This window comes from Sturnira hondurensis, unplaced genomic scaffold, assembly GCF_014824575.4.
Source record: "Sturnira hondurensis isolate 20B ecotype Veracruz unplaced genomic scaffold, ASM1482457v3 Scaffold0006496, whole genome shotgun sequence".
Lineage (NCBI taxonomy): Eukaryota > Metazoa > Chordata > Mammalia > Chiroptera > Phyllostomidae > Sturnira > Sturnira hondurensis.
In genome coordinates this window covers 25,165,675-25,191,573 of record NW_028079127.1, presented here as the reverse complement: position 1 = coordinate 25,191,573, position 25,899 = coordinate 25,165,675, and the positions used below count along the sequence as shown (strand labels likewise).

General features: G+C 41.0%; 1 protein-coding gene across 2 annotated transcripts in view; it reads right to left on the bottom strand.

Annotated features, from left to right (window-relative positions):
• The window catches only part of CCDC93 (CCC complex scaffolding subunit CCDC93), a 107,259-nt gene that overhangs the window by 44,065 nt on the left and 37,295 nt on the right, over positions 1-25,899 (bottom strand). For both annotated transcript variants that reach the window (XM_037049905.1, XM_037049904.1), the window contains exons 8-11: positions 15,139-15,175; positions 12,526-12,618; positions 12,202-12,252; positions 11,208-11,294 (exon numbers count right to left, since the gene is read on the bottom strand). In XM_037049905.1, coding sequence (XP_036905800.1) covers positions 11,208-11,294; positions 12,202-12,252; positions 12,526-12,618; positions 15,139-15,175 — 268 coding nt within the window. The remainder of the gene's footprint in view (positions 1-11,207; positions 11,295-12,201; positions 12,253-12,525; positions 12,619-15,138; positions 15,176-25,899) is intronic.

The following is a 25,899-nucleotide window of genomic DNA, read 5'->3' as shown; positions in this document are numbered from 1 at the left end:
ACTGATTTTATGACCAAAATTCCAAGAGAATGAATACAGCATTTCCCACCAAACTTCATATCCTCTTATCAGTGTATGTGGTGCAGGCACAGCTTCATTTTAAAACTATGACTTTTGACTGCACTTCTAAGAACTCTTCATCAAGGGAAACTAGTAGCTATCTTGATATATGTAAAGATTTCCAGGATAGTCTCTCTCTTTCTTTCTGTCTATAGTTGGCTGTCTTTCTCTCTCTTGTCTCTGTCTATCTATCTATCTATCTATCTAGTCTAATTTAGTCTAATCTAGTCTAATCTAATCTAATCTAATTTATCTAGATTTAAAATTTTAGCCACAGGTCTCACAGGACCCTTTCAGGGGAAATTCAAGGTCAAAATCCTTTTCCTAATAATACTATTTTTTCATTCTCATAACTTTACAGTGAAAATTTTCCAGATTTTACATGATATGTGATAACATCACTGCTTTGAATATGTTACATTTATTATGGTGATTTGTAAATTAATTAATACATAAGCCCTTGGGATCTCAGTGATTTAAAGAGTTCTAAAGGGTCCTAAAACTAAAAATTTTAAGAACCACTACTTTATTTTATGGGGTCTGACTCACTCAGAAATTCTTTATTGGCCCCAGTCATTGATTGAGACAGCCTCATAGCACTAAGCTCCAACCAATGGAGTGGGCCCACCCACCATTTATATAACACCCAGAGGGGGAAATCCTTTCTGATTCCATTTCTACCAGACAGGTGATTCTGAGAACCATAAAAACAGAGAGAAAATATTAGCAATGCACAGAAAGACTCTTGAAGTCTCTGTACAAATGTACTATTATATCTCTGCAGTAATAGTACGTATTCTCAGCAAACACGGGCTTTCAAAATCCTTTCTCTTATTGCTAGGTAGCAATTCTCATTGCTCTGTGGAGTCCCTTAAATTTGCATCTGCAAAGCATTAATGTACACCAATATTGGGACAGTGAGTGCCATTTCCATATTTGACATTTCTCCAGCCAAATTAAAATGAATAATATGCACATGAGCAGGACCATGGTACATATGAATTTGTGAGTTCCTCCACTTGCTTTTGAGTCTAGAGATGGTACTACGCAAACTGCTTTCTTTAATGGGAAGTTAAAAATAATTCATTCTAGAGCTGAACAGCAAAGACTTCTTAACCTAATCGATGGAAAGCTGATTGCTTTATTTTTCAAACATACGTTTAATTAAGCAATCTAAGTGTTTCATTTCTTTCAAATACCCTCTAAAAAGCCTGAAGCGTGAGACTGATGAAGGCAGAAACAGGTCTTTAAAGCAGTATGTCTCATCTGACATTCTTTTCATTGAGAGTCACAGCGGGAAAAACACTGAAGATAATGAGCTTGGATCTTGAAGAATGAGACAAAATTGTTCAGCTGGAGAATAGGAAAGAGAGCTTTTCAGTAAATTATTGACAGAAAAAAAAAGTAAATCCTGGGGCATATTAATTGATTTCAACTTGAAAAGTGTAACATCTCTCAAAAAATTACTAACCATGTACAAATATTCCACTTGTGTTTACATCGGAGTGAAGGTTATAGTACCAATCTAATTTTGTTCAACAATTTCAGATTAAGAATGTGCTTTCAAAACCACAACATGGATTAGATGATTTCTAGTTCAGATTCAACATTTTCTAATAACTGACATTTCACAACTCCCATTCTGAGGGAAATCAGATTGAAATGTTATTCAATAATATTAGCTCAGTTTGAAATAGTAAATTCCTCAGAGAAACAAACAAAAAATGATTACTTTAGCTAAAACTATGTATTTTCATAATGAAAAAGACCCAAAAGGTTATCTACATAAAAATCTTTTTAATACAGGAATCTTCCCTATATTACCACCCCCCATCCCCCAAAATATTGTCACTAATCATCAATAGTAAAGATCCCTATCTCACTACAGGGCCAGAAGTTCTCTTCGGAACAGATGAACTTAAGTTACTGGCACCTTGATGAACCTTCCTATTAAAAACAAACAGAAAATAGAAAACATTTATTTATTTAATCTCTTAAAAATCCGTAAGCTAGCAAGAATGTACGAAATCCTGGAAGGCCAAAAAGCTAGTGAAAGTGTAAATCCAGGAAGGTATGTGAATCCACTTAAGTTGGTGTTTTTCTTTAGCATATTTGCCAAAACCTGGTGATCTGGATCTTTAATTTTTTAATTCGGCACCTGCTGTACATAAACCTTGACACAGGCATAAGAAGAAAAACATCTGCAATGAGATTTTGTAACAACAGATTGGCCCATAGGTGATTCTTTGTTTTTTTTTAAATTGCTGTTCAAGTTCAGTTGTCTCCGTTTCTCCCCTACCACACTCCCCCACCCCACCCATCCCACCTCCCACCTTCGAACCTGCCCCCCTTTGGCTCTGTCCATGTGTCCTTTATACATGTGCCTTGATGGCACATGTCGTTCTGTGATCCAAATTTACACACTACTTGGGTGGTCTCAAAACCCAGAAGTCAAGACTATGAGTACAATAGACCTGGGCTGGGGTGTCCCTAGGTGCTGGCCAGAAGCAAAAGTAAATCTTGTCTGGAAGAACAAAACTTCAATTCCAGGACTCAAAGAAATTCTACAGATAAATTTCCAAGAAATATGAACTCACAGTCAAAAATCAAAAGCACACACAAAGTCCAGGCACCATGGGCAAAAGCCAGCAGAAACAGACCGAAAAATCAGGCCTGCCAAGATTCAAACAAGCACCTGCCCATTCCTCCCTGAAGCAACAGAGGTTAAGTGTAATCACTCTTTCAGTTTACTTCGCCTTATCTACAAGCATCACAGATCTTTCCTCTCTCCTTTTTGTAACAAGATGTCAGTGACCTTCTCCATCTTGGTTGTTCTCTGAAATTTTCAATCACTCCAGGTGCAGTCTGAGAACAGCAGACAGGATGGGACTATACATCTATTTTCCCTGATCTACACTCTACTTTTATGAATGAAGCTGAATACATAAACATTCTTTTCAATATTCTTGACTCCCAGTAATTTCAAAGACACACATTCATGTAACATTGCTGAATCTAAGGCACAGCTCTGGGTCCCAAGGTAAGAATGCACTTAACATTTATGATGTATGTAAAAAAAATCCAAACCTCTCACTTTTATCCCCATGAGCTACTGTCAGGTTACATGACATCCTCACCAAATCCTGAATTGGTACAACTGATTTTTCTGAAACTAAATAAAATAGTGCATATATACCTTCTTTAAAAAATGAATTTATTGGTTTGGGTTCATAATTTCAATCTAAGATATTTTTGAATATTGATTCTATTCTCCAGCATACTAGCCACCTCTTCTTTTCTAGCTTTAAATTAAATGATGTTCGAATTTTACAAAAATAATTCTATGTCTTTATTCAAATGGATAAAGACCCCGGAAGGTATAGGCTGTCCTGTGAGACTTGAGACAATTCTACCATGTTGACAATTCATTAGCAATACCATTCTCCCTGCTGGTAGTAAGTTACTGTGTATCTCATTAGTCACCCTGGGTATCTCATTAGTTACTATGTGCTGGTAAGGAAATCTATCAGGAAATCTTGAAGCAGTTTGGAAATATAAAAATATTTAGCATGATTCTCTCCAGATATACTGGGTTCCTTTCTTTAAATTCTGATTACAGCTGTAAATCTCTCTTCCTACTTTCCTTGGTTTGGTTCAACTGACCTTTGATCAGACTCTATTATGTATGGGGCAGAGTGGAAGACATTACAGATGTGGAAAAAGACACAGGTGTTACCACTGGACCATCACATTCTAGTTGGGAAAACATGATTCATTCATAAATAAAGGGGCTGTATTCTCCACCTTCTCCCCAAGACTAAATTGTGCCAGAGTTTTCAAAAAGCTCTTCTTATTCCTTCTTCCTTCCTACCTTTCTTCCTTTCTTTAACAGATGTTTATGAAAAACCCATTATGTTAGGCACTGGCGCTATACAGTGATCCCAGCCCTCACTGACAGCAAATATTGTAGTCCTGGGAGACAGGCAGAGACAAATGAAATGGTTCTTTGTTAGCACTGCTGTGAAGGAGACAAGGAGCTGATCCATGAAACATCACAGAGGGACCTATCTTAAGAAAGGAAGTCACCTGTCATGGATATCTGGTGAGACTCCACAGTCTTCCAGTCATCCGTCAGCCTCTACTCAATAATGTTCGGCAACAGAGACAAAAGATGAAATCCTGGCCCTCCAGAAGTATACAGATTCCAGAAATAATTTGTCTAACACCTGTGATCTTATGTGAATAAACAAGTCCAGAAGGAAGGGTTATAAAAATCTACCCGCTGCCCTAGTTGGTGTGGCTCAGAGGATTGAGCGCCGGCCTCTGAACCAAAGGGTCACCAGTTCGATTCCCAGTCAGGGTACAATGTGCCTGGGTTGTGGGCCAGGTCTCCAGTAAGGGGTGCACAAGAGACAACCACACACTGATGTTTCTCTCCTTCTCTTTCTCCCTCCCTTCCCCTCTAAAAATAAACAAAATCTTAAAAAAAAATACACCCCTGCTCTCACCCTCCTGATCCCAACCTGGGTTTTTCCATCTGTGGCCACAGCAAGAGGTCCCCAAGAAGTCAACTCCTCCTTTGCCACACATTCTTCCTCTACTCCATATGCCAGTGCTGCTGGAAAAATGGTAAAAATGATTTTTGGGGGTGTAACCAGATGATGGAATTAGAATATTCACATCTAACCTTATTAGAAACCACCCTCAGGCCTGAGGGTGATTCCAGCTCAGGCCTGATTCTCTAGTAAAGGATCCAGAGCCTGCTGGTTGCTAAGCTTCCTATCACCTTCTAACTCAGGCAAGGTTCCTGGGGTATAGTTATCTTTATTCAACCTAAATCCCTCTTAAATTATTCTTTTAAGTCAGGGTTAATAGCTCGGATGGGACAGAGTCTCAGGGGATCTCCAGGGCTGGACAAATAGTGTTTTCGCCAGCTTGATAGTCTCGGACATGGCACCTACCTATTGGCTCTGTGGCTCTGTTGGGGGAGGGTTCAGAGAAGAGACAGTCGCTTCTGCCTGCCTTTTTGTCTGTGAGAAAGCTGTCCCCCAGCTCCTGCCTTGATACCAGACACTTCAGTTCCTCCCTGTATGCTACTGGTGCCTTTCAAACTGCTACTGTGGTGCTGGAGCTCAGAGGGAGTGAGACTGAGTAAGTCCATGTGTGGGTTCTTTAAGGGGAACTGCTTGGGACTCCAGAAGTTTCTTCCACTGACTCAATCCCTGCTGGTTTTTGTAGCCAGAAGTTATGGGGAAGCACTGGAACCCTGGGCTGGGAAGGCTAATGTGGGGCTGGGACTCCTCACTCCTCAGATATCCCTCCCCAAATTTTTATCCACCACTTGTGGATGTAGGACCAGCCTGTTCCATGTTTGCACCCCTTGGACCAGTCTGGATGGATGTGGTTTCTTTAATTCTGTATTTGTAAGACTTCCATTCAACTCAATTTCTGATGGTTCTGAGTCTTATCTAGCACATTTTAAGAAGGGTGTTACCTGTCAAAAACAAAGGGAGATGGTGCTCCTTGGCCAAGAGCCTACTGACACCCATGAATTATACAAAGACACCCATGAAGAATTATACATTCTTCATGTTCCTCTTCCCTTATGCTTTATAGGAACCACATTGAGTTACATATCTCAGAAACTTGTTTTGAAATGTGTGGATTATTTATCATGTTACATTGTTATAAGAACTTTTGAATTAACAAATGAAGGAGAAGTCTGCATATCCATAAGCATATATTAAAAATATATATAAAATATATATATATGTGTATATATACACACACCTTATTTTTATATCCCACTGTCTGTTAACTTTCTAAATGCCTGTACCAGGCAGGCTGTTTGATTCATTCCTTGGTAACAAAATATTTTTCATACTTTCATCCTCCCAAAACTATTTTGTCCCTTTTCTTCACTAAGCAAAAATCTGTCTTGATCTCAGCCTAATTTGGATTTCTTTCAAAGCACCACTGATGACTTCCCTCCTGGGCATTCTTCAATCCCATCTCTACTTCAAACAGTTTCACTGCTGAGATCCTGAAGGTAGGGACATGGATTTTTAGATAAACTGGCAGTGCCTGGTTTAAGTTCAATTTATGGCAGTAAAATTAAAGACAGAAAAAAACACACTGTGGCAGATAATCCTAAAATGACCCCATAATCTCTGCCTCCAGGAGTTCAGGCTTTTGTGTAATACCTCCCACTGAGTGGGCGGGCCTTGTGACTTCCTTCTACCAACAGAATACAGCAGAGGATATGAGATGTATGTGACTGCATGTATATAATTATGTTAGATAAAACTGTAACGTGTCTTGTGAGAAAGCGCTCTCTTGCTTGCCTTGATGAAACAAGAGACAATGTCGGGGAGGTGCACACAGCAAGGAAATAAAGGCAGACCCTAGCTGACAGCCGGCAAGAACGAAATGCTGCCAACAACCATAAGAGCTCAGAAGTGAATTCTTCCCTCGTTGAGCCTCAGATAAGATGGCAGCACCTCTACTGCAACCTGGTAAGAGCCTAAAACAAAGAACAGAGGACTTCTGCCAAGATGGAGGCATAGGTGGAAACACTGTGCCTTCTCCCACAACCAAGTTTGAATACAACAAAGGTTTGGAGAACAAAGACACAGCCAAAGAACAGAAAACTGAATTATACAGAAGTCTGACTACAACTAACCGTGCAACTGCGACGGTAAGAGGGGCGGAGCCAGCATCAGAGCAGGGTTGGGCAGCACAGATGCCCCGACCTAGGCACGCAAGTGGCCCGGACCCAGTCAAGGTGTGGGGCAGACTGACTGCGGTCGCACATTCGCGCACAGTGAGGCGGACCACGCAGGCCCCAGGGGGCGAGGGCTGATGGCGGTGGCACACTTGTGTGCAGTGGGACAAAATGCATGGGCCCAGTGACAGTGGCAGCTGCGGCACCTGTGGCTGCAGTGGCGGGAGGCAGCAGACCGGACACCATTGCTCCTTGTTGACCCCGCCCCCACATACAGAGTCACAACCCAGTGACTGAGGTGCCCTGCTCTGGTGAATACCTAGGGCTCTGATCCTGCTACATAACAGGCATGAACAGCCCAAAAGATGGCGCAAGAAGAACTCAAAGTCCCAGAGCCGATAACTCTCAGCGACCAACAGATTGCCAGCCTCTCAGAAGCACAATTCAAGACACTGTTTATCAGGATGCTAACAGCACTGGTTGATTATAGTCACAAATTAGAGGAACATATGAAGGCTAAACTAATTGAAATGAAGGGAGATGTCCAGGAATCCAATAGCGATGGAAAGGAAACTGGGACTCAAATCAATGGAATGGACCACAAGGAAAAACTAAACATCCAACCAGAAAGGAATGAAGACATGAGAATTCAAAAAAATGAGGAGAGGCTTAGGAACCTCCAGGACATCTTTAAACGGTCCAACATCCGGATTACAGGGGAACCAGAAGAGGGAAAGAAACAGCCACGAGTGGAAAACGTATTTGAACAAATAATAAAGGAGAACTTCCCCAGTCTGGCAAAGGAAATAGACTTCCAGGAAATCCAGGAAGCTCAGAGAGTCCCAAAGAAGTTGGACCCAAGAAGGAACACACCAAGGCACATCATAATTAAATTAGCCAAGACTAAAATGAAGGAGAGAATCCTAGAAGCAGCAAGAAATAAGGGGAGAGTCACCTACAAAGGAGTACCCATCAGACTGTCAGCTGATTTCTCAAAAGAGACCTTACAGGCAAGAAGGGGCTGGAAAGAAGTATTCCAAGTCATGAAATCCAAAGACCTACAGCCAAGATTGCTTTATCCAGCAAAGCTTTCATTTAGAATGGAAGGACAGATAAAGTGCTTCTCAGATAAGGTCAAGTTCAAGGAATTCATCATCACCAAGCCCTTATTATATGAAATGTTAAAGGGACTTATCTAAGAAAAAGAAGATGAAAAATATGAACAGTGAAAGGACAGCAAACTCACAGTTATTAACAACCACACCTAAAACAAAAGCAAACCAAGAGGACAGCTAGATCAGGAGTGGAACCATAGAAATGAAGAATACATGGAGGGTTAGCAATAGGGGAGTGGGAGGAGGAGGAGAAGAGGGGAGAAGGTACAGAAAATAGCAAAGACAGTAGGTAGAAAATAGATAGGGGGGAGGGCAAGAATAGTGGGGGAAATATAGAATCTAAAGAACTTGAGACACATGGTTATAAACTAAGGGGGGGGGAGAATGGTGGGGGAAGGAGTGTGCAGGGTGGAGGGGAATGAAGGGGGGGAATAGAACAACTGTAATGGTATAATCAATAAAATATATTAAAAAAATAAAATAATAAAACAAAGAACACTGCTAAGCTGTACCCAAGTGCTGACCCACACAAACTATATGATAATAAATGTGTGGTGTTTTAAGCCACATTTGTGATAATATTGCAATGTAACAACAGATAACTAATTCAACAACAACAACAACAACAAACCCATAAAAGAAAGAGAAAAGCAGCCTCTGATATCCGAGAGCTGACCTCAGCAAGGCCTTGATGTTGATTGAGCTGTTCTATACTTATCCTAGGCCTTGGTGTTAACCACAAACAATTCCAAAAAACATCAACGCCAGACAAGGTCATGAAGACAGAAGTAAAAATTATGACCATTCTGTAATCATGTCTGAACATGAACAAAAACCTGAACATTGATCAAATCCCTCAAATGAGCAAACATCCCTCTATACTGGCTAATATAAGTACACAGCTTTAACCTTGATTCACTCCCCAATGTGTATATACATGAGATTTACTTAGATGTCCATTCATTGAATTGCCCGTCCTTAAAGCATCCAATACAGAGCAAAGCGTTACGCTCTTGAATTTTCACCCAATGATCTAAAACAAGGCTAAATCCTATAACAAGTCTTCTCTACTGCTTCCTTATTGAGATGCTGCATGGTTCCCCATTGCTGTGTGGTCTCCCTGTAGAACCAGTGATACACTCAACTTGCTCAACTAAAGGTGTGTCCCTAGTGGTCTTTGGCCCTTCGTTACTGATAGTATTTTATACTGTTACAACTTATTTATTTATTTTAAATAATTTATTTATTTATTTATCTTGAGAGGGGAAAGGAAGGAGAGAGGAAGAGAAACATCAATGTATGGTTGTTTCTCGTGCATCCCCTGCTGGGAACTGGCCCGCAACCCAGGCATGTGCCCTGACTGGGAATCGAACCGTGATTGTCTGGTTCGCAGGTGTTACAACTTATTTATAAGGCAACACAGAGGAGTCATTACCCAGTCATCAACTCCTAGGAAACGTTTTAGCAGAAAATACCTGCTCAGGCTTTACAACAGTGTTATCTACAATGGCAAACAGAAACAACCTAAAAGTCTAACAGTAAGAAAATGTTTAACAAATTGTGTTGAATCAACACATGGCTTACCTAGTATTCACGTAATCATGAAGGCTAAAACAGAAAATGTTTAGGGTTTGATGTGACAAAAAAAATGCAGACTATAAGAATGCAAATAAAGGTTACCCATTAGCTGAACAGCTATAATGTGCCGGGTACTATTTTAGGCATTTTGGTCAGTTCATTTAATCTTCACAACTCCCTGCCAGGAAAGTAATATTATTTCCATTTTGCAGAATAAGCTACTAAGGGCAAGGAGAGGTCAAATAAATTGGTTTTCATCACATAGCTGTGAGTAGAGGAGACAGATATGAACCACAATATGATTCCAAATGCTGTGTTTTTAACTCTGCTGTTCTACCTCTTTTAGAAATACACAATGATTGCAACTAGGTACAACTGTGGTATCAAAAACAAACACTAGAAGACAATATGCAAATGTGAAATAACTGTGATACAGGATTAAGATTAAAGGCAATTTAATTTTAAAAATTATCATCTTCAATTCTATATGACCTACTCAATGCAAAGAACACAGATAAGGAAGCAATGAACTCTTGACCTCCAATTCTCTCTGAGAAATTAAATTATATGTCTTTGGAAACAGAGCTGTCCAAAACTATTTGTAATTTTACTTTTTTCTGGCCTTCTGAGCAAGACAGTGAGTAAGGTCCTGGCTGGTGTAGCTCAGTGGATTGAGTGCGGGCCTGCGAACCAGAGGATCGCAGTTCGATTTCCAGTCAGGGCACATGCCTGGGTTGCAGGCTGGTTCCCTGCAGGCCAACTCCCAGCAGGGGACGAACGAAAGGCAACCATACATTGATGTTTCTCTCCCTCTCTCCTTCCCCTCTAAAGATAAATAAATAAATAAAATCTTAAAAAAAAAAGACAGTGAGTAAACTAGTTTTGACTGGGGGAGAGGTTCTGTTGCCCCCATGCCTCAAGCCAATGTTTCTTAACACAGGTTTTCTGATCCAACTTTCACAGAATCCAGTGTCCTCTATTTCAATTTACAACAAAAGGGAAGGTGACAGTGGTCAAAGTGCCTTCTGAGGTTTGCCCAGAAAAGGACTTAGATTATCGTACAAGTACAGAACTACATGTTCACGTCTTTGGAGTTTTTTAATTGGGAGATGACCACCTGCTGTGACATCCCTTCCCAATTACAACATCGGCATAATCACTTCAGAAGACTGCTGCACAGGGGTCAAAGCAGAGCTAATTTTCTGACAAGGCTTCTGAGGCAGGGAAAGCAAAGCTAGATGCTTCCAAAGACATGAACGTTTTAAGGGGGGCAGGATAAGTATGGTGGGGAAGAAGGGATGCGAAACAATGCCTTGTAAATTTAATTTTACTGATACTACATCTCAGCCACACCAGAATCAGTTGTGTACAAAATGATTAATCACTGTCTCCATGAGATATTCAAGGTCCCACTGCCTATTCTCAGCATGAAAAAAATAAGAAGCCTGGTAGAGAAGGAAAAATGCCTGTGCTGTACCTCAGGCATCGATTTATCAGATGCAATAATTGTTCTGTGAGACAGGTTTTCTCTTTATGTTTGTAGAAAAATAGGCACTGAAAAGAAAATTAATTTAGTTAATGGGCAGATGCTGATGGCTTTGTGACACATATGTTTTTTGACAAGTGTACCTGATGAACTACAACCTGCCTCTGCCAGGGGAGGGTGTAGAGAAAAAGGACAAATCTTTGGGGCATTACCTGAGGCAGACTCCAGCTGAGCCCCCACGTACCTTCTCTGCATACTCAGACACAATCTGCTTGATCTCCGCGGAGCAGAGTCCCACGATCTGACCCACGGAACTTGCGGTGAGACGGCTCTGCAATCACAGGGAGGGTGTGTTCTCAAGGCCATGCTTTGTCCTTCACAGAATTGGGAAACCTAACACTCTGAAAAACCTAGCACAACAACAAAATAGATATTCCCAAGGGAGAAAATAGTTTGGCTTTTGTTTAGGTATTCATCAACAAGGAAGGGAGAAAACAAGCTTCAGAACAAATGTAAAGCCACCTTCTCCACTTCCTGAGGCACTCGGCTCACTGCCAGATTCTGTTGGGATCCCGGATACCACTGGAAAAATCATTCTTCATCCTTTATACTCCATCCCAAAGTCTCTCTTCCTAAAGGTCACTACACAGAGCCTGTAGGGAACTTGGCAACCTTAGGACCCAGGGAAAAAGGAAGCTCAAATGGAAGAAGAAGAATCTCAGAACTCCTAAAATATCTCTGCCACAGGCCTTTCCTGCCCTCCAAAGAAATGATCCTTTCAAAGTCCTTCCTTAAACCTCCTGGAAAGCCCTTGACTTCTGAGAAGACCAGCTCTAAATTTGGTATTCTATTTTCTACCTAGATGGTAGGAAGGAAACAGAAGACAATGGTTCCTTAGGCATGGGATGTAACTCATGGTCGTGAAGGAGAACTGAACCATCGCTCTTCCGCTGAGCCCCATACGGTGCTATCCCAGCAGGGACATCCTGCCTTCACAAGGATCCCTCAAGTCTTCCTCCTAGGGGTTACCATGGATGGAAACACTATAAAAAAACTTCTCGAAAGAAAGAGCCCTAGGAAGCAGGAAACACCAAGTGCTGAAAAGACAGGGCTCTGAAGAAGGTGGTCCCTCTAGGAAGAGGCCCCGGAGAGTCAGGCAGGTTGGTTCCAAGTCCATGTCTCCACACCACGCCCCCCCCCCAACCACTCCCTCCCCCACAACCACTCCCACACCTCACCTCTTCATTTGCCATGGCAGTCATCTTGGTCATCAACGACTGAATACGCTGCTAAAAGAGGAATGCAGAGAAGTAGCAGAGAGTGGATCTGACCACTTAAGACTAACAACACGGTACATCTAAACAGGACATTATTTTACTTGATTTCATTTTTATGGTGAATCTTGTGAGGTGATAAAAGGAGACTGGAAAGGGTGTGAAAGGTCAACTAACAGCAGCTGGCTGAGGGAAGCACCTGGCCATTCTGGAAAGCTGGGAATGAAAGTAAAATTTCTCCCCAAATGGTTAAGCAGAACCTTCAGGGGACCTATGTGGGCCACACACCTCTTCAGCAGCTTGAAGCTCATCTTCCTCCCGAGCATCAGCTTTTTCTGCAGCCAAGAGCCCTGTGGGAAGTGCTGTTTTCTTGTCCTCAGCCTAGAAGGCAAGATGCAAAATCAGCTGAGCATTGGGGTTGGAGACTGAGTATAGAAAGGACAATACTGCAGAGAGGCATGAATCTGTGAAAGAAAACACACAGATCTGGAGGGCTGAATCAATCCCTAGAAAAGATTGATTCTCTGGAAGGGAAAATCCAGAGACCTTAGTTTCCATTCCAACATCAGAGCAAGCAGGTTGAGCTTCAGATCCCAGCCAATGCCTGTCTCCATTACTAAACGGCTTGCCAATTAAATCCCTAATCATTCACATTTGCCAAACTTATCCTTACATTTTGATAGGGTCTTTCCCTTACTTTAATGCTTCCGAGAACAAATCAGTGCCCACAGGAGTGCTTTTCAAAACTGCCAGTTGAGACCTATTAGTGGGACACAAAAATAATTTAGGTAGGAAGAGTATCTAAACAGATTAAATAAAAATAATAAAGAACAAACATATCAGAGTGCTTTGAAGGCAGTCAAGGGTTAAGTACTGCTTCATGAAACTTGAAGTCAATAAAATTAGAAAGTCACTGGCCTAAAGGATGAAAATCTAAACTGCTTCACCTGGTGATCAAGCTCCACATTCTGTATCTAGTCTCAGGCTCTGAATGTACCACACCACACTTAAGATCTTCAGTTCTTGGTTTTAATTCCACCTCTGCCATCTATCAGCTGGGTGACCTTGGACTTACTTTCTCCAGATATTAGGGTCTTCTAGGGTTGAAAGGGAACACTGGTCTCAAATACCCTTCTCACACAACCCTCATTCTGGTGATGCTTTTCTATAACAAGTCTACAACTGACCCTGGGGAACAACCTAGCTTCCAACTGCTGCGTGTATCTATAAGGGACAAGACTGCCAGTTCAAATGTGCCACCTGACATAAGAATGAGAAGATGAGCCTGATGTGAATACTCTTTCATGGGCATTTCATGATTTTTCCAATCATAATCAACCTGCCTTATTCTAAGATATAGTCATATACATAAACATTCCTGTCAGACTGAAATTAGACATCAAATTAAATGTAGGCATCAAATTCTTATATATCAGATGCCGCGTGACATACTGAAATTCAAAAAATGCCTTGTTTTAGAAGAAATGACTGTTTAGTTGAGTGAAAACACAAACAAAGAAAAAATAAATACGAAAACCAAAAAAAGGTATAATCAGTGCATCACTAATTGCTAATGAAATAATAGTAATAATAACTAGATGTTTAAAATGTATGGATCGTTCTGTGTCCTTTGTATTTTAATCTTCACAATGTTGCAAGGTTATACAATTATTGCCCCCATTTTATAGATGCTATGAACTAAGGCACAACAATTAAGCATATTGTCCAAAGTCACACAGAGAAGGGATGAGGTTAGGATTTAAAACCAGCAAGTCTGGCTTTCAAACACATGCTTCAATCACTGTCAGGGACCTCCAATGACTGAAACAACAACTACCCCAGGAAGCAGAGGGAGGCTGGAATCAGGGAAGGCCTCCAGAAAGAAAATTTGAAGGATGTGGAACCTAGACAGAGGGAAGGGTGGCAAGAGAACAAATGGAGGAGTGGTATCTCATTCCAGAAAATCTGAGGGTGAGGAATGAGAAAAAAGATTATTAATAATCTTTTTTATTAATAATAATAAAGATATCTTTATTTATCTTTTATTTATTTATCTTTTATCTCAAGCTACAGAACCCTGGTTAAGAGTTCATTGACTATTTTAATTAGCACTTTATTATTTTAAAGGAAGTGGTCAAGAGTGCATACTTGATGTCACACAAACCTGGATTCAGATTCCTAATATGGCACTTAAGAAGCTGTGTGATCTTAGACAAATTACTGAGCCTCTCTGGGCCTCATCTTTCTAACCTGAAATATAGGAATAAGCATGTCCCTCATAGAGCTGTTCAGAGGAGTAAGTGAAAAAACACATGTGGAGCTCTGAACAAAGGGCCTGGAGCACAGTAAAGGTCTGGCACTGTAAGATTTATGCATGCCCCGCTTCTGATGTTAAGAATCATTAATAAACACATGAATGAAGAAATATCTTCAAGACTAATTTGTGAAGTTAGAAAAATCCATCTTCATGTACCTGATTTTTCCACACTAGCTATCCTAGTACAAGGGAGGGCCTGTAATTTATGGTTGTGTTCTATTTCACTGCCAGCATCCTGTTTGCACCTGTCTGTGGTCTTTCTCCCTCGATGAGGAATGTGCAGAGTCTTGGCAGTGGACTTCACCTTTACCCTTTTAGAATTATTAGAGCCCACAGGATTGACCCAAGGGCCATGACATCTAATCACCCTTCACTTCCAGTCCCAGATGAGGCTGCTGCTTCCGCTCCCCCAGACTGGCGAAGCACCTCTTTGCAGCCCTGGGTTGCCCAAGGACCAGAGCCTGGTTGGCAGTAGCCCTGCTTTCCCACCCCTGCTAGGCAGCCTGTTAGTATCAGACAGAGACAAAAGGGAGGGTCACTTCCATCTCTCAAATATTCTCTCCTATTATATATGTTTTTCTTACCTTCTCTATTTTGCTCTGGCGGCTAAGTCCGTATCTCCTGTAGGCCACAAAAAAAGGGAGTTTAATTACTATTCAAAAATCACATAAAGTTAGTAAAATGCATTTTAGTTGGATTTTTACATGAAAAGCGAATTTAGGCTATTTGGTGACTGGAGAAAATTCTTTAAACGTCTATACCTCAAACATATTCCACTGTTTTTGAACAAAGGGCCAGCTACCCTACTTGCCATATAAAGTTAAGCGGGAACTCTCAGGACAGTGCAGAGCACAACATTGTTTTTAAGTGCAACTGTCACTCTGAAGAAGGAACTGCATTTCAGATCCACAGTTTAAGTTAAGAGCTTTAAAAACACCTGTATAAACCAATGTGAATGTATTTGCTCAAGCTAAGCATGTTCTCTAATACCAACTTTCACAACTTTCAGTCCAGCCCATTTTTTATTATCAAGCATAACCAAAACATTCTGCCAATAATGTGTTCATGTCACTCAACTTTAAATTAAAAAAATTCACAGATGCACTTTAGTTTAAATTAGTTTATTTTCTGGCTGTAATTAATATCTACTTTTTTAAAGTAAGTATAATAATGCAAAAACCATTTGACCTAAAACAAAAAGCATGAGGAAAAATACCCAGCCTCACTCACCTTTAAAGAGTTTATAAGGAAATAAAAGTTACATGCAGCCATTTAAGAAAAACAGATTAAGGCTCTGGCTCTGCTCTCACACATGCCAGGCTTCACTTAATGTTTCAGTGTACTGCCCTCTTAGCTGGTCTCCAGCCTCACTCTACTCTTACTCTTCTTCCCCATTCTTCTTTTAAAAAATATTTTATTTAGTTTTAGACAGAGCAGATGGGAGGGAGAAAGAGAGGGAGAAAAACATCAATGTGGGGTTGACTCTCTCATGCCCCATCCTGTGGACCTGGCATGTGCCCTGACTGGGAATTGAACTGGTAACCCTTTGATTCACAGGCTAGTGCTCAGCCCACTAAGCCACACCAGCCAGGGCTTCTTCCCCATACTTATCCAACTTCCCATTGGCCTGATCTATACCAATCAACAGCAGGCCTCTTCCCTAGAGACAAAACAGAACCTCCTGGGCACTCTCATTAGGGCTTCCCTTCCATGGCCCTGCCTAACAACCACTTCACTTCCTGCAGCTCACTTTATATGCTCCAGTGCACCCAGCCTGAACAGACAGCTTTGCACACACTGGGATGTCTTCCCCCGCTCTATTTTCCTATTCACGCCTCACACTTCAGCTCTAAAGCCACTTTTTCTCCAAAGCATCCTCATGCACAGACACCCTGCCCTAGATGATCCATCCCTATGTCTATACATATTCCCCTACTTCCAACATGGCAATCATGTTCAACTACCTATTTGCATGTCTGCCTCCTTCTCCTGGAGGGCACTGATGCTAATTTTACATTTGCTATTTCCAATGTGTGTTGAAATAAATAAAGTAAAACAAGTTAAATAAAACAAAGAAACCAAGAAGCCAAAAGTACCACCTGACCATGCAATAGATTGTCATATAATCAGAGAAACCACTAAGTTAGCTGCTGGGCACAACATGCTCAACCATTAAGCATAAATCTACAGACCCAAAGTGCAGAGAGGATAAGAAGGCAGCCAAGTAGGTGGAAGCTGAGCCCACTTGCTTCTGCCCCCAGCGCAGATTTTCAGTTGATCTCCCGACAATTGACCTTACCAACAATCAACAGAATCTTAGCTGATATGAATTTTGAAGCCAAGGAGTAAAGAAGAGGCTTTGCTCCATCCAGTAAGAGATTTTATAAGTTGAAGGGGGTTTACCCTGCATGAGGTTTCTGCAATAGAGAAGAGAACAGAGGAGAGAGAAAGGAGCTTAGTAGCTCCCACCCCTCTTAGAGTGGGGCAGGGGCCCCAGTCCCACCCAGGGAATGCCCAATCCTGATCAGGAGACACTTGGGAGGATATATGGAGTCTGGGAGACTCAGGCTGCACACACAGAGCAAGCAGAATGTCCACAGCTGCAACACCAACTGGGAGAGTTCAAGAGAGAAATTCTAGCTCCTAAGACTGTTGGAGGCACTGGCAGGGTATGGCCAGACCTGACCGAGAAAGACTTGCCTTTTGGGGAAGTGGAGTGTACAGAGAGCCAGGCAGGGGCTCAGGGTTGCAGTGTAGGTGACACGTAGGGACTTTTTTAAAAACAGGAGCAGAGGCCTGGCTGAGTAGAGATCCCACACATATACGCAGTGGCTGTGCCAGCAAAGGGGCTAGATACAAAATGCAATTCATGAGACTTCCGCCAAGATGGAGGCATAGGTGGAAAGACTGTGCATTCTCTCACAACCAAGTTTGAATACAACAAAGGTTTAGTAAACAAAGATGTGGCCAAAGACCAGAAAATTGAGCTATATGGAAGTCCAAAACCAACAAACCGTTCAACCGGGACTGGTAAGAGGGGCAGAGCCAGCAGCAGAGCAGGGTCCAGCAGGAAAGATCCCTGGACCCAGGCACGCAGGCAGCTGGGGTAACATCACAGACAGTGAGGGTGCGGGGCAGGCTGACCACACATTTGCACGCAGATAAACCAGCAGAGGAGTGAGCAGTGAAACGGACCACGCAGGCCCCAGCGGGCGAACCCAGTGAGGGCGCAAGGTGGCTGGCTGACCATGGTCACACATTCATGCTCAGTGGGACAGACCGCGGCCCCGACGGCGGAAGGCGGCAGAGGGGACCACCATTGCTTTCCTTTGACCCCGCCCCCACATACAGTGTCACAACCCAGTGACTGAGGTGCCCTGCCCCGGGGAACACCTAGGGCTCTGTTCCTCATACATAATAGGCATGAACAGTCCAAAATATGGCTCAAGAAGAACTCAAAGGCCGAGAGCCGATAACTCTAAACGAAAAAGAAATAGTGAACCTCTCAGATGCACAGTTCAAAACACTGGTGATCAGGATGCTCACAGAACTGGTTGATTATAGTCACAAATTAGAGGAACAAATGAAGGCTAAACTAAGTGAAATAAAGGGAAATGCACAGGAAACCAATAGCGATGGAAAGGAAACTGGGACTCAAATCAATGGAATGGACCAGAAGGAAGGAAGAAATGACCAAACAGAAAAAAGTGAAGTTACAAGAATTCAAAAAAATGAGGAGAGGCTTAGGAATCTCCAGGACATCTTTAAACGTTCCAACATCCGAATTACAGGGGTACCAGAAGGGGAAAAGAAACAGCCACGAGTGGAAAACTTATTTGAACAAATAATAAAGGAGAACTTCTCCAGTCTGGCAAAGGAAATAGACTTCCAGGAAATCCAGGAAGCTCAGAGAGTGCCAAAGAAGTTGGACCCAAGAAGGAACACACCAAGGCACATCATAATTACATTAGCCAAGACCAAAATGAAGGAGAGAATCCTAGAAGCAGCAAGGGATAAGGGGACAGTCACCTACAAAGGAGTACCCATCAGACTGTCAGCGGATTTCTCAAAAGAGACCTTACAGGCAAGAAGGGGCTGGAAAGAAGTATTCCAAGTCATGAAATCCAAAGACCTACAGCCAAGATTGCTTTATCCAGCAAAACTTTCATTTAGAATGGAAGGACAGATAAAGTGCTTCTCAGATAAGATCAAATTCAAGGAGTTCATCATCACCAAGCCCTTATTATATGAAATGTTAAAGGGACTTATCTAAGAAAAAGAAGATGAAAAATATGAACAGTGAAAGGACAGTAAACTCACAGTTATTAACAACCACACCTAAAACAAAAGCAAACCAAGAGGACAGCTAGATCAGGAGTGGAACCATAGAAATGAAGAACACATGGAGGGTTAGCAACAGGGGAGTGGGAGGAGAAGGCGGGGGAGAAGGTACAGAAAATAGCATAGACAGTAGGTAGAAAATAGATAGGGGGGAGGGCAAGAATAGTGGGGGAAATATAGAATCTAAAGAACTTGAGACACGTGGTCATAAACTAAAGGGTGGGGGAGGGGTGTGCAGGGTGGAGGGGAATGAAGGGGGGAATAGAACAACTGTAATGGTATAATCAATAAAATATATTTTAAAAAAAACAAACAAACAAAACCCCCCCAAAATGCTATTCATGCCTGCTGAACCCAGCTGGCCAGGAAGAGTGGAAGGCTGCACACTGCAGGGCCCTATCCAGCACAGCTGGTGATGGGGGTTGGGAAGGGATGCACACAAAACAGAGCGTTTGGGTCTGAGGTCCCTGCAAGAGCAGTGAGCTGGGAACTGGACAGAAAGGAGCTGGGCACCTGAGATTCTTTGTAGCCAGGCAGGGCCACTCAAACTGTGTAATACAAATTTCTGGGAAGGGGAAGACATCCCAACCCCACTTGCAGGGCAGCAAACTCCACACAGCAAGGCCAGGTTCAAAAACCCACTGCTGAGCACATATCCACAGGGGAAAGAAAGAATCTCCAAAGGAGCACTTCATGAACTTTTATTAGATGTTATGCTGGCTACTCCTCGGGCCCTACTCCACTGAAAAGAGCAGAGAGATCAGAAATTGGTGCAATAAGAAGTATTCAGGGCTATGCCCAGCCTCAGCTCTCACAAAGAGCTGCCATCAGTACCAAGCAGAAAAGAGCTGACCCTTTTACACAGATTGGCCCCTCACATGAAACAGGCAGCTAATTAATTACAAACTACACATTACTGGAAATAATCTGGGACATTTGGCATAGGGGCAGAGGAACACATACACCATCTTCCCTGGAGATTGAACAGTGCCCCCTGGGGGCTGATCCTGGAATCCCACCCTCCTGATTACACCAGAGGCTCCCTCTGGAAGCAGGTGGAGGTGGTACATGTGGTGCTATCAGATGTGCTGTCAGATATTAGATGAACTACTCCTAGGCCTTGTGCTGATAAAAAGTCATTAGGGCAGAACAGAATGGATGAAGCAAGCCTGAAGGAGACAGCCACAGACTGTAGATTGCTTATAGCCTTAAACAGGCTGCCTAAAGCTAGACTATGACTCCAGAAAAGGATGTCATCCTTTTCTAAAGGAAAAGGATATCAGCTTTTTCCTACTGAAGGAAAAGACAGTAGGCCAACAAATACTAGACTCTGCTGAGATGAATTCCGCCTCATGCTTTTTCATTGTTTGTGCTATTTTTTTCTCCTGCATAGCTTTTTAACATTGCTTCTTTGCCTTCAATTTTGTTGCTATTTCACTATTTTTATTTTTATATATATACTTTTTTACTTTTATAATTTTTTTAGTTTTAATTCCAATCTCATATTTTACTTTCCCTCCTCTTACTCCATTTTGTCTTCATCCTTTCTTATTATTGTTTTAAATTATACTTTTTCCTTTTCTACACCTTGTTTCTATTCCTCACTTCCCCACTCTTACTATTATTCCTCCCTCCATGCTCTCAAACCATCTTTCTTCCCACTAGTCATCTCACATTCTTCTCCCTTTCTTATAATATCCTTATTGTAGTTCCACCTTTATTAATATTTCCTCAGCTGTCACTGATATTAAGGTTATTGTTGCATTTCTTCAATTCTACTTCCAGTTGTTCACTATTTTTAAAAATTTTTAAATCTCATTTTTCACTGTTCCCCTATCCAACGCCATTTTGCCTTCCTCCTTCTCTGTCTTCCCTTCATTTTAAGTTTTATTTTGTCCCTTTCTTAGCCTCATTTCTAATACATATGCTTATTGTTTTCCTCCCTGTGTCCTCTCAAAATCATTTTTCTTTCTGTTACTCACCTCTTATTCTTTTCTCCTTTCATATATTCTTATTCTTTCCCACCTTTATAAATCTTAGCTCATTTGTTATTAGTATTGTGGTAGTGGTTGAGCGGTATTTTTGCTGTTGTAGGTTTTGATTGCTGGCATGTTTTGTTCTGGCAGCTCCTGTACAACAGCATACAAGACATGGTGGGGGCTATGTCGCTCAGCCAGCTGGAGGTGAGAACCTACCAATGAATGAGCCACCAACAACCAAAACCCAGTACAACAAGAGAGCCCACATAAACTGCATAAAAGGCATCTCTAGAGTATTCACATCAGGAGTACAAGGAGACTGCACCACTGAGTCCCACAGGATTCCTACCATAGAAAGCCACTCAACAAGGACAGGACGTCAAAGCTGATCAATCTAACACAGAGAAACAAACAAAAAGAGCCACCTAAAATGCAGAGACAAAGAAACAATCACCAATTGAAAAGAAAGGGAGAATCCACAGAAAAAGTGCTAAGTGAAACTGAGGCAAGCAATTTCTCAGATATAAGAGTTCAAAGTAATGGTTACAAGGATGCTAAAGGAACTCGATGAGAATGACAAGGAACTACGTCAGCATGAAAAAGGACATAGGAAGTATCAAAAATAACCAGGAAGAAATGAAGAATACAATATCTGTTTCTCAGGCCTGTGCTCAATCCACTGAGCTAAGAATACAATATCTGAAGTGAAGTATACACTGCAAGGAAATAAAAACAGGTTAGATGAAGCAGAGGATCAAATCAGCAAATTGAGGGTACACGAGAAAACACCCAGTCAGAGCAACAAAATGAAGAAGACTAAAAAGAATACAGATAGTTTAAAGGGGCTGTAGGACAATATGAAACATAACGATATTTGCATATAGGGATTCCAGAAGGAGAAGAAAAGGAACGAGGGATAGAAAACCTGTTTGAAAAAATGATGAGAGAATACTTTCCTAACTTGATAAGGGAAAAAGTGATGCAAGTTCAGGAAGCACACAGGGCACCAACTGAGAAGAACCCAAAGAGAACCACTGCAAGAAACATCATAATTTATTTGACAAAATTTAAAGAGAGAGTTTTAAAGGCAACAAGGGAGAAATGGCTAGCGATATACAAAGGAGCTCCGCTAAGGCTATCCGCTAATTTCCCAATAGAAACACTACAAGCCAGAAGGGACTGGCACAAATTATTCCACCTAACGAAAAGCAAAGATCTGCAACCAAGACTACTCTACCCAGCAAGGCTCTCATTTAACATGGAAGGTGAAATAAGGAGTTTCTCAGACAAAAAAAGAAAAAGGTTAAAAGAATACACCTCCATCAAACAAGCATTGCAAGAGATGCTAAAGGGATTGCTTTAAGAAGATGAAGAAAAAGAAAAAGAGAGAGGTACAAGAACACATGCAGAGAGGGAAAAAATTGGCAATAAATAGCCCTGGCTGATGTGGCACAGTGGATTGAGCACTGGCCTGAGAACGAAAGGGTTGCTGTTCAATTCCCAGTCAGGGCACAGGCCTGGGTTTCAGGACAGGTCCCCAATGAGAGGTGCAGGAGAGGCAACCACACAGTGATGTTTCTCCTCCAGTCTTTCTCCCTCCCTTCCTTTGTCTAAAAATAAATAAACAAAATCTTTTTTTAAAAGGCAATAAATACCCATCAATAACAACCTTAAGTATAAATGGAGTAAATGCACCAATCAAAAGACACAGGATAGCTGAGTAGATAATAAAACACAATCTGCATATATGCAAAAGACCCACTTCAGAACAAAAGATCTACACAGGTTGAAAGGGAAGGGATGGAAAAATTTTTTTTCAAGCAAATGGACATGAAAAAAAAGATGGGGTAGCAATACTTAGACAAAATAGACTTCAAAACAAAGGCCATAACAAGAGACAAAGGTCACTACATAATGCTTAAGAGAATTGTCCAACAAAAGTATATAATCCTTGTAAACATATATGCACTCTCCAAAGCAGCACATAAACACATAAGAAAAAACTTAGAGGACTTTAAAAAGGAGATTGACAGCAATATAGTCATCATTGGGGATTTTAACACCTCACTGTCAACAATGGACAGATCATCCAAACAAAAAATCAACAAGGATAGTGTGGCATATAACAATACTCTAGAACAAATGGACTTAATACATATTTACAGAGCATTTCACTCCAAAGAAGCAAAATATACATTCTTTTCAAATGCACAAGGGACATTTTCATAGACCACATGGTAGGGCACAAAACAAGCCTCAACAAAATCAAGAAAATTGAAATCACATCAAGCACCTTCTCATATTGCAATGGCTTGAAGCTAGAAACCAACCTCATGGAAAAAAACTCAAAAACATTCAAATACATGGAGACTGAAGAACATGTTATTAAATAATGAATGGGTAATAATGAGATCAAGGGAAAAATCAAAAAGTACTGGAAACAAATGAAAATGAACAAACAACCACCCAAAACTTATGTGATACAGTGAAGGTAGTCCTGAGAGGGAAATGCAGAGCAATATAGGCCTACCTGAAGAAGACAGAAAAACCTCTAACAACCCACCCCTACCTCTAAAAGAACTAAAGGAACAACAACAAACAAATCCCAGAGACAGAAAAAGGAAAGAAATAATAAAGATCAGAGCAGAATTAAATCACATGGAGACTAAAAGGACTCTATGGATCAATACATAACTCAAAGGATCAATAAATCCAGGAGCTGGTTCTTTGAAAAGATAAACAAAAGTGATGAACCTTTAACCAGACTCATCAAGAAAGAAAGAGGACTCAAATAAAAATCAAAAACAAAAAAGGAGAAATAACAACTGATACCACAGAAGTACAAAGGCTTGTAAGAAATGACTATGAATAATTATATGCCAATAAATTGGACAATCTGGGAAAAATGGATAAATTTCTGGAAACACAATTCGCCAAAACTGAATCAAGAAGAAGCAGAAATCCTGAATACACTAGTAACAACTACTGAAATTGAAGTAGTAATCAAAAAACTCCCAGCACACAAAAGCCCTGGACCATATAGCTTCATGGGCAAATTTTACCAAACATTCAAAGAAAAACTAACTCTTATTCTTAAACTACTCCAAAAAAATTCAAGAAGAGGGAACATTCCCAAACTCTTTTTATGAGGCCAGTATTATCCCAATTCCAAGACCAGGTAAAGACCCAACGAAGAAGGAAAACCATAGGCCAATATATCTGATGAACATAGATACTAAAATCCTCAACAAAATACTGGCAATCCTGATCCAGCAATACATTAAAAAGATCATACACCATGGTCAAGTGAGATTTATCCTAGGGATGCAAGGATGGTACAATATTCACAAATCAATAAATGTGATGCACCACATGAAAAAATTACTCGACCTAATGAGTAAATTTGGCAAAGTAGCAGGACACAAAGTCAATATTCAGAAACTGATGGCATTTCTTACACCAAAGTATAACAGATCAAGGTTAAAGCTAAAATATCTACTACATTCTATAAAGGGCCTCATGGCAAGAGTCTGTGAATTGGCTTAGTGAATATCTATTGCATCTTCCTAGTAGAGAGGATGAAAAACAAAAAACTCTTATTTTCCATACTCCCTTGCACATAGGGTTTTGAATGCTAGTTAGGTTCTACCAATCTGATGCATTTGCTGGTGTTTTGAATGCTCACAAAGGACTGACTGTGCAATGTGGATCACAGGGGAAGTATAAGGTGGTGTAGGGGCCAGTAACTGTCACAGTGGCTTCCTGATTTTGGCAGAAGTAGTGTGGGTTTTTTTTTTTGTCAGCAGCTGAAGCACCAGCTTCCCAATTTCACAGGCTTCTAGCAGCTTCCTGACTATGGAGAACAGCAGCATATTTGGAGGCCCAGTTCCAGTGTGATGCTTGGGAAAAGACAATGGCTCAGCCTAGATTTCATCTTTCAAACATTCCCAAGGATCCCTGTATTTAGTCAATCATTCTGCTGAAACTAGCAGGAGGGTTTTGTGTTCTCAACTAGGGAATCTTGACCAATTAAGAGATCTCACCAAGTATCTTCACTTCTGTGTTTTTGAACCTTGAATATATTTTTTGTTGTTGTTGTTTTCTAGACTTTAGTCTGTGTAGACCTGAAGGGTAGAAGACATATCCTCACGCACACAGCCCTTATCTGGCCCCAGAACTTAATGGATTTTCCAAATAAAGCAGTAAACTACTAAATCTAAGCAATTTAATTCCCAGGTAGAATTAAACTATTCCGTCCTTAAAGACAGACTCTGGGAAGACTTCTAACCATCCAAAACTAGGCTAGGCTCCTGGCTGTGTGTTTCTTGTTTAGACCACCAGTGTACTCATCCCAGAGTATATAATTACGTTATGTGGAATCTGCCTGCCTAGCTCCTGGAAGAAAGGGTATCTGCTTTATTCACTCCCTTTTTACATTTTTAAAATTGAAGTATAATTCACATAACAAAAAATTTACTATTGTAAACTATATATACTTCAGTAGTTTAAGTATATTCACTATTTTGTGTAACTATCACCACTACCTAATTCCAGATAGTTTCATTACCTCTAAAAGAAATCCACACCTATCAGCAGTCAGTACCATTTCCATCTCTCCCCATCCCGTGGCAACCAGTAATCTACTTTCCATCTCTATGGATTTGCCTATTCTGGACATTTCATACAAATGGAATCATACAGTGTGTAGCCTTTTATGCTTAGCTTCTTTCATTTAGCACATTTCCAAGGTTCATCCATATTGTAGCACAAATCAGGATTTAATTTCTTTTTATGAGTAAATAAAATCCTATTGTGGATAAACCTCATTCTGAAGGTTTCTTTCTCCATGTGACATGATGGTGATGCTTCCATGACAAAGAGCTGTCTTCAATTGCCTAGTAATGCCTGCCTCATTATATGCCCCATTCTTCCTCTTCCAAAGTTGCTTAAGCTTCACCAGGAAAAGGCATCCCTTTATGGCCCATCATCCCTCACAAAGAGTATGGGGATTTTTCAATTTATTTC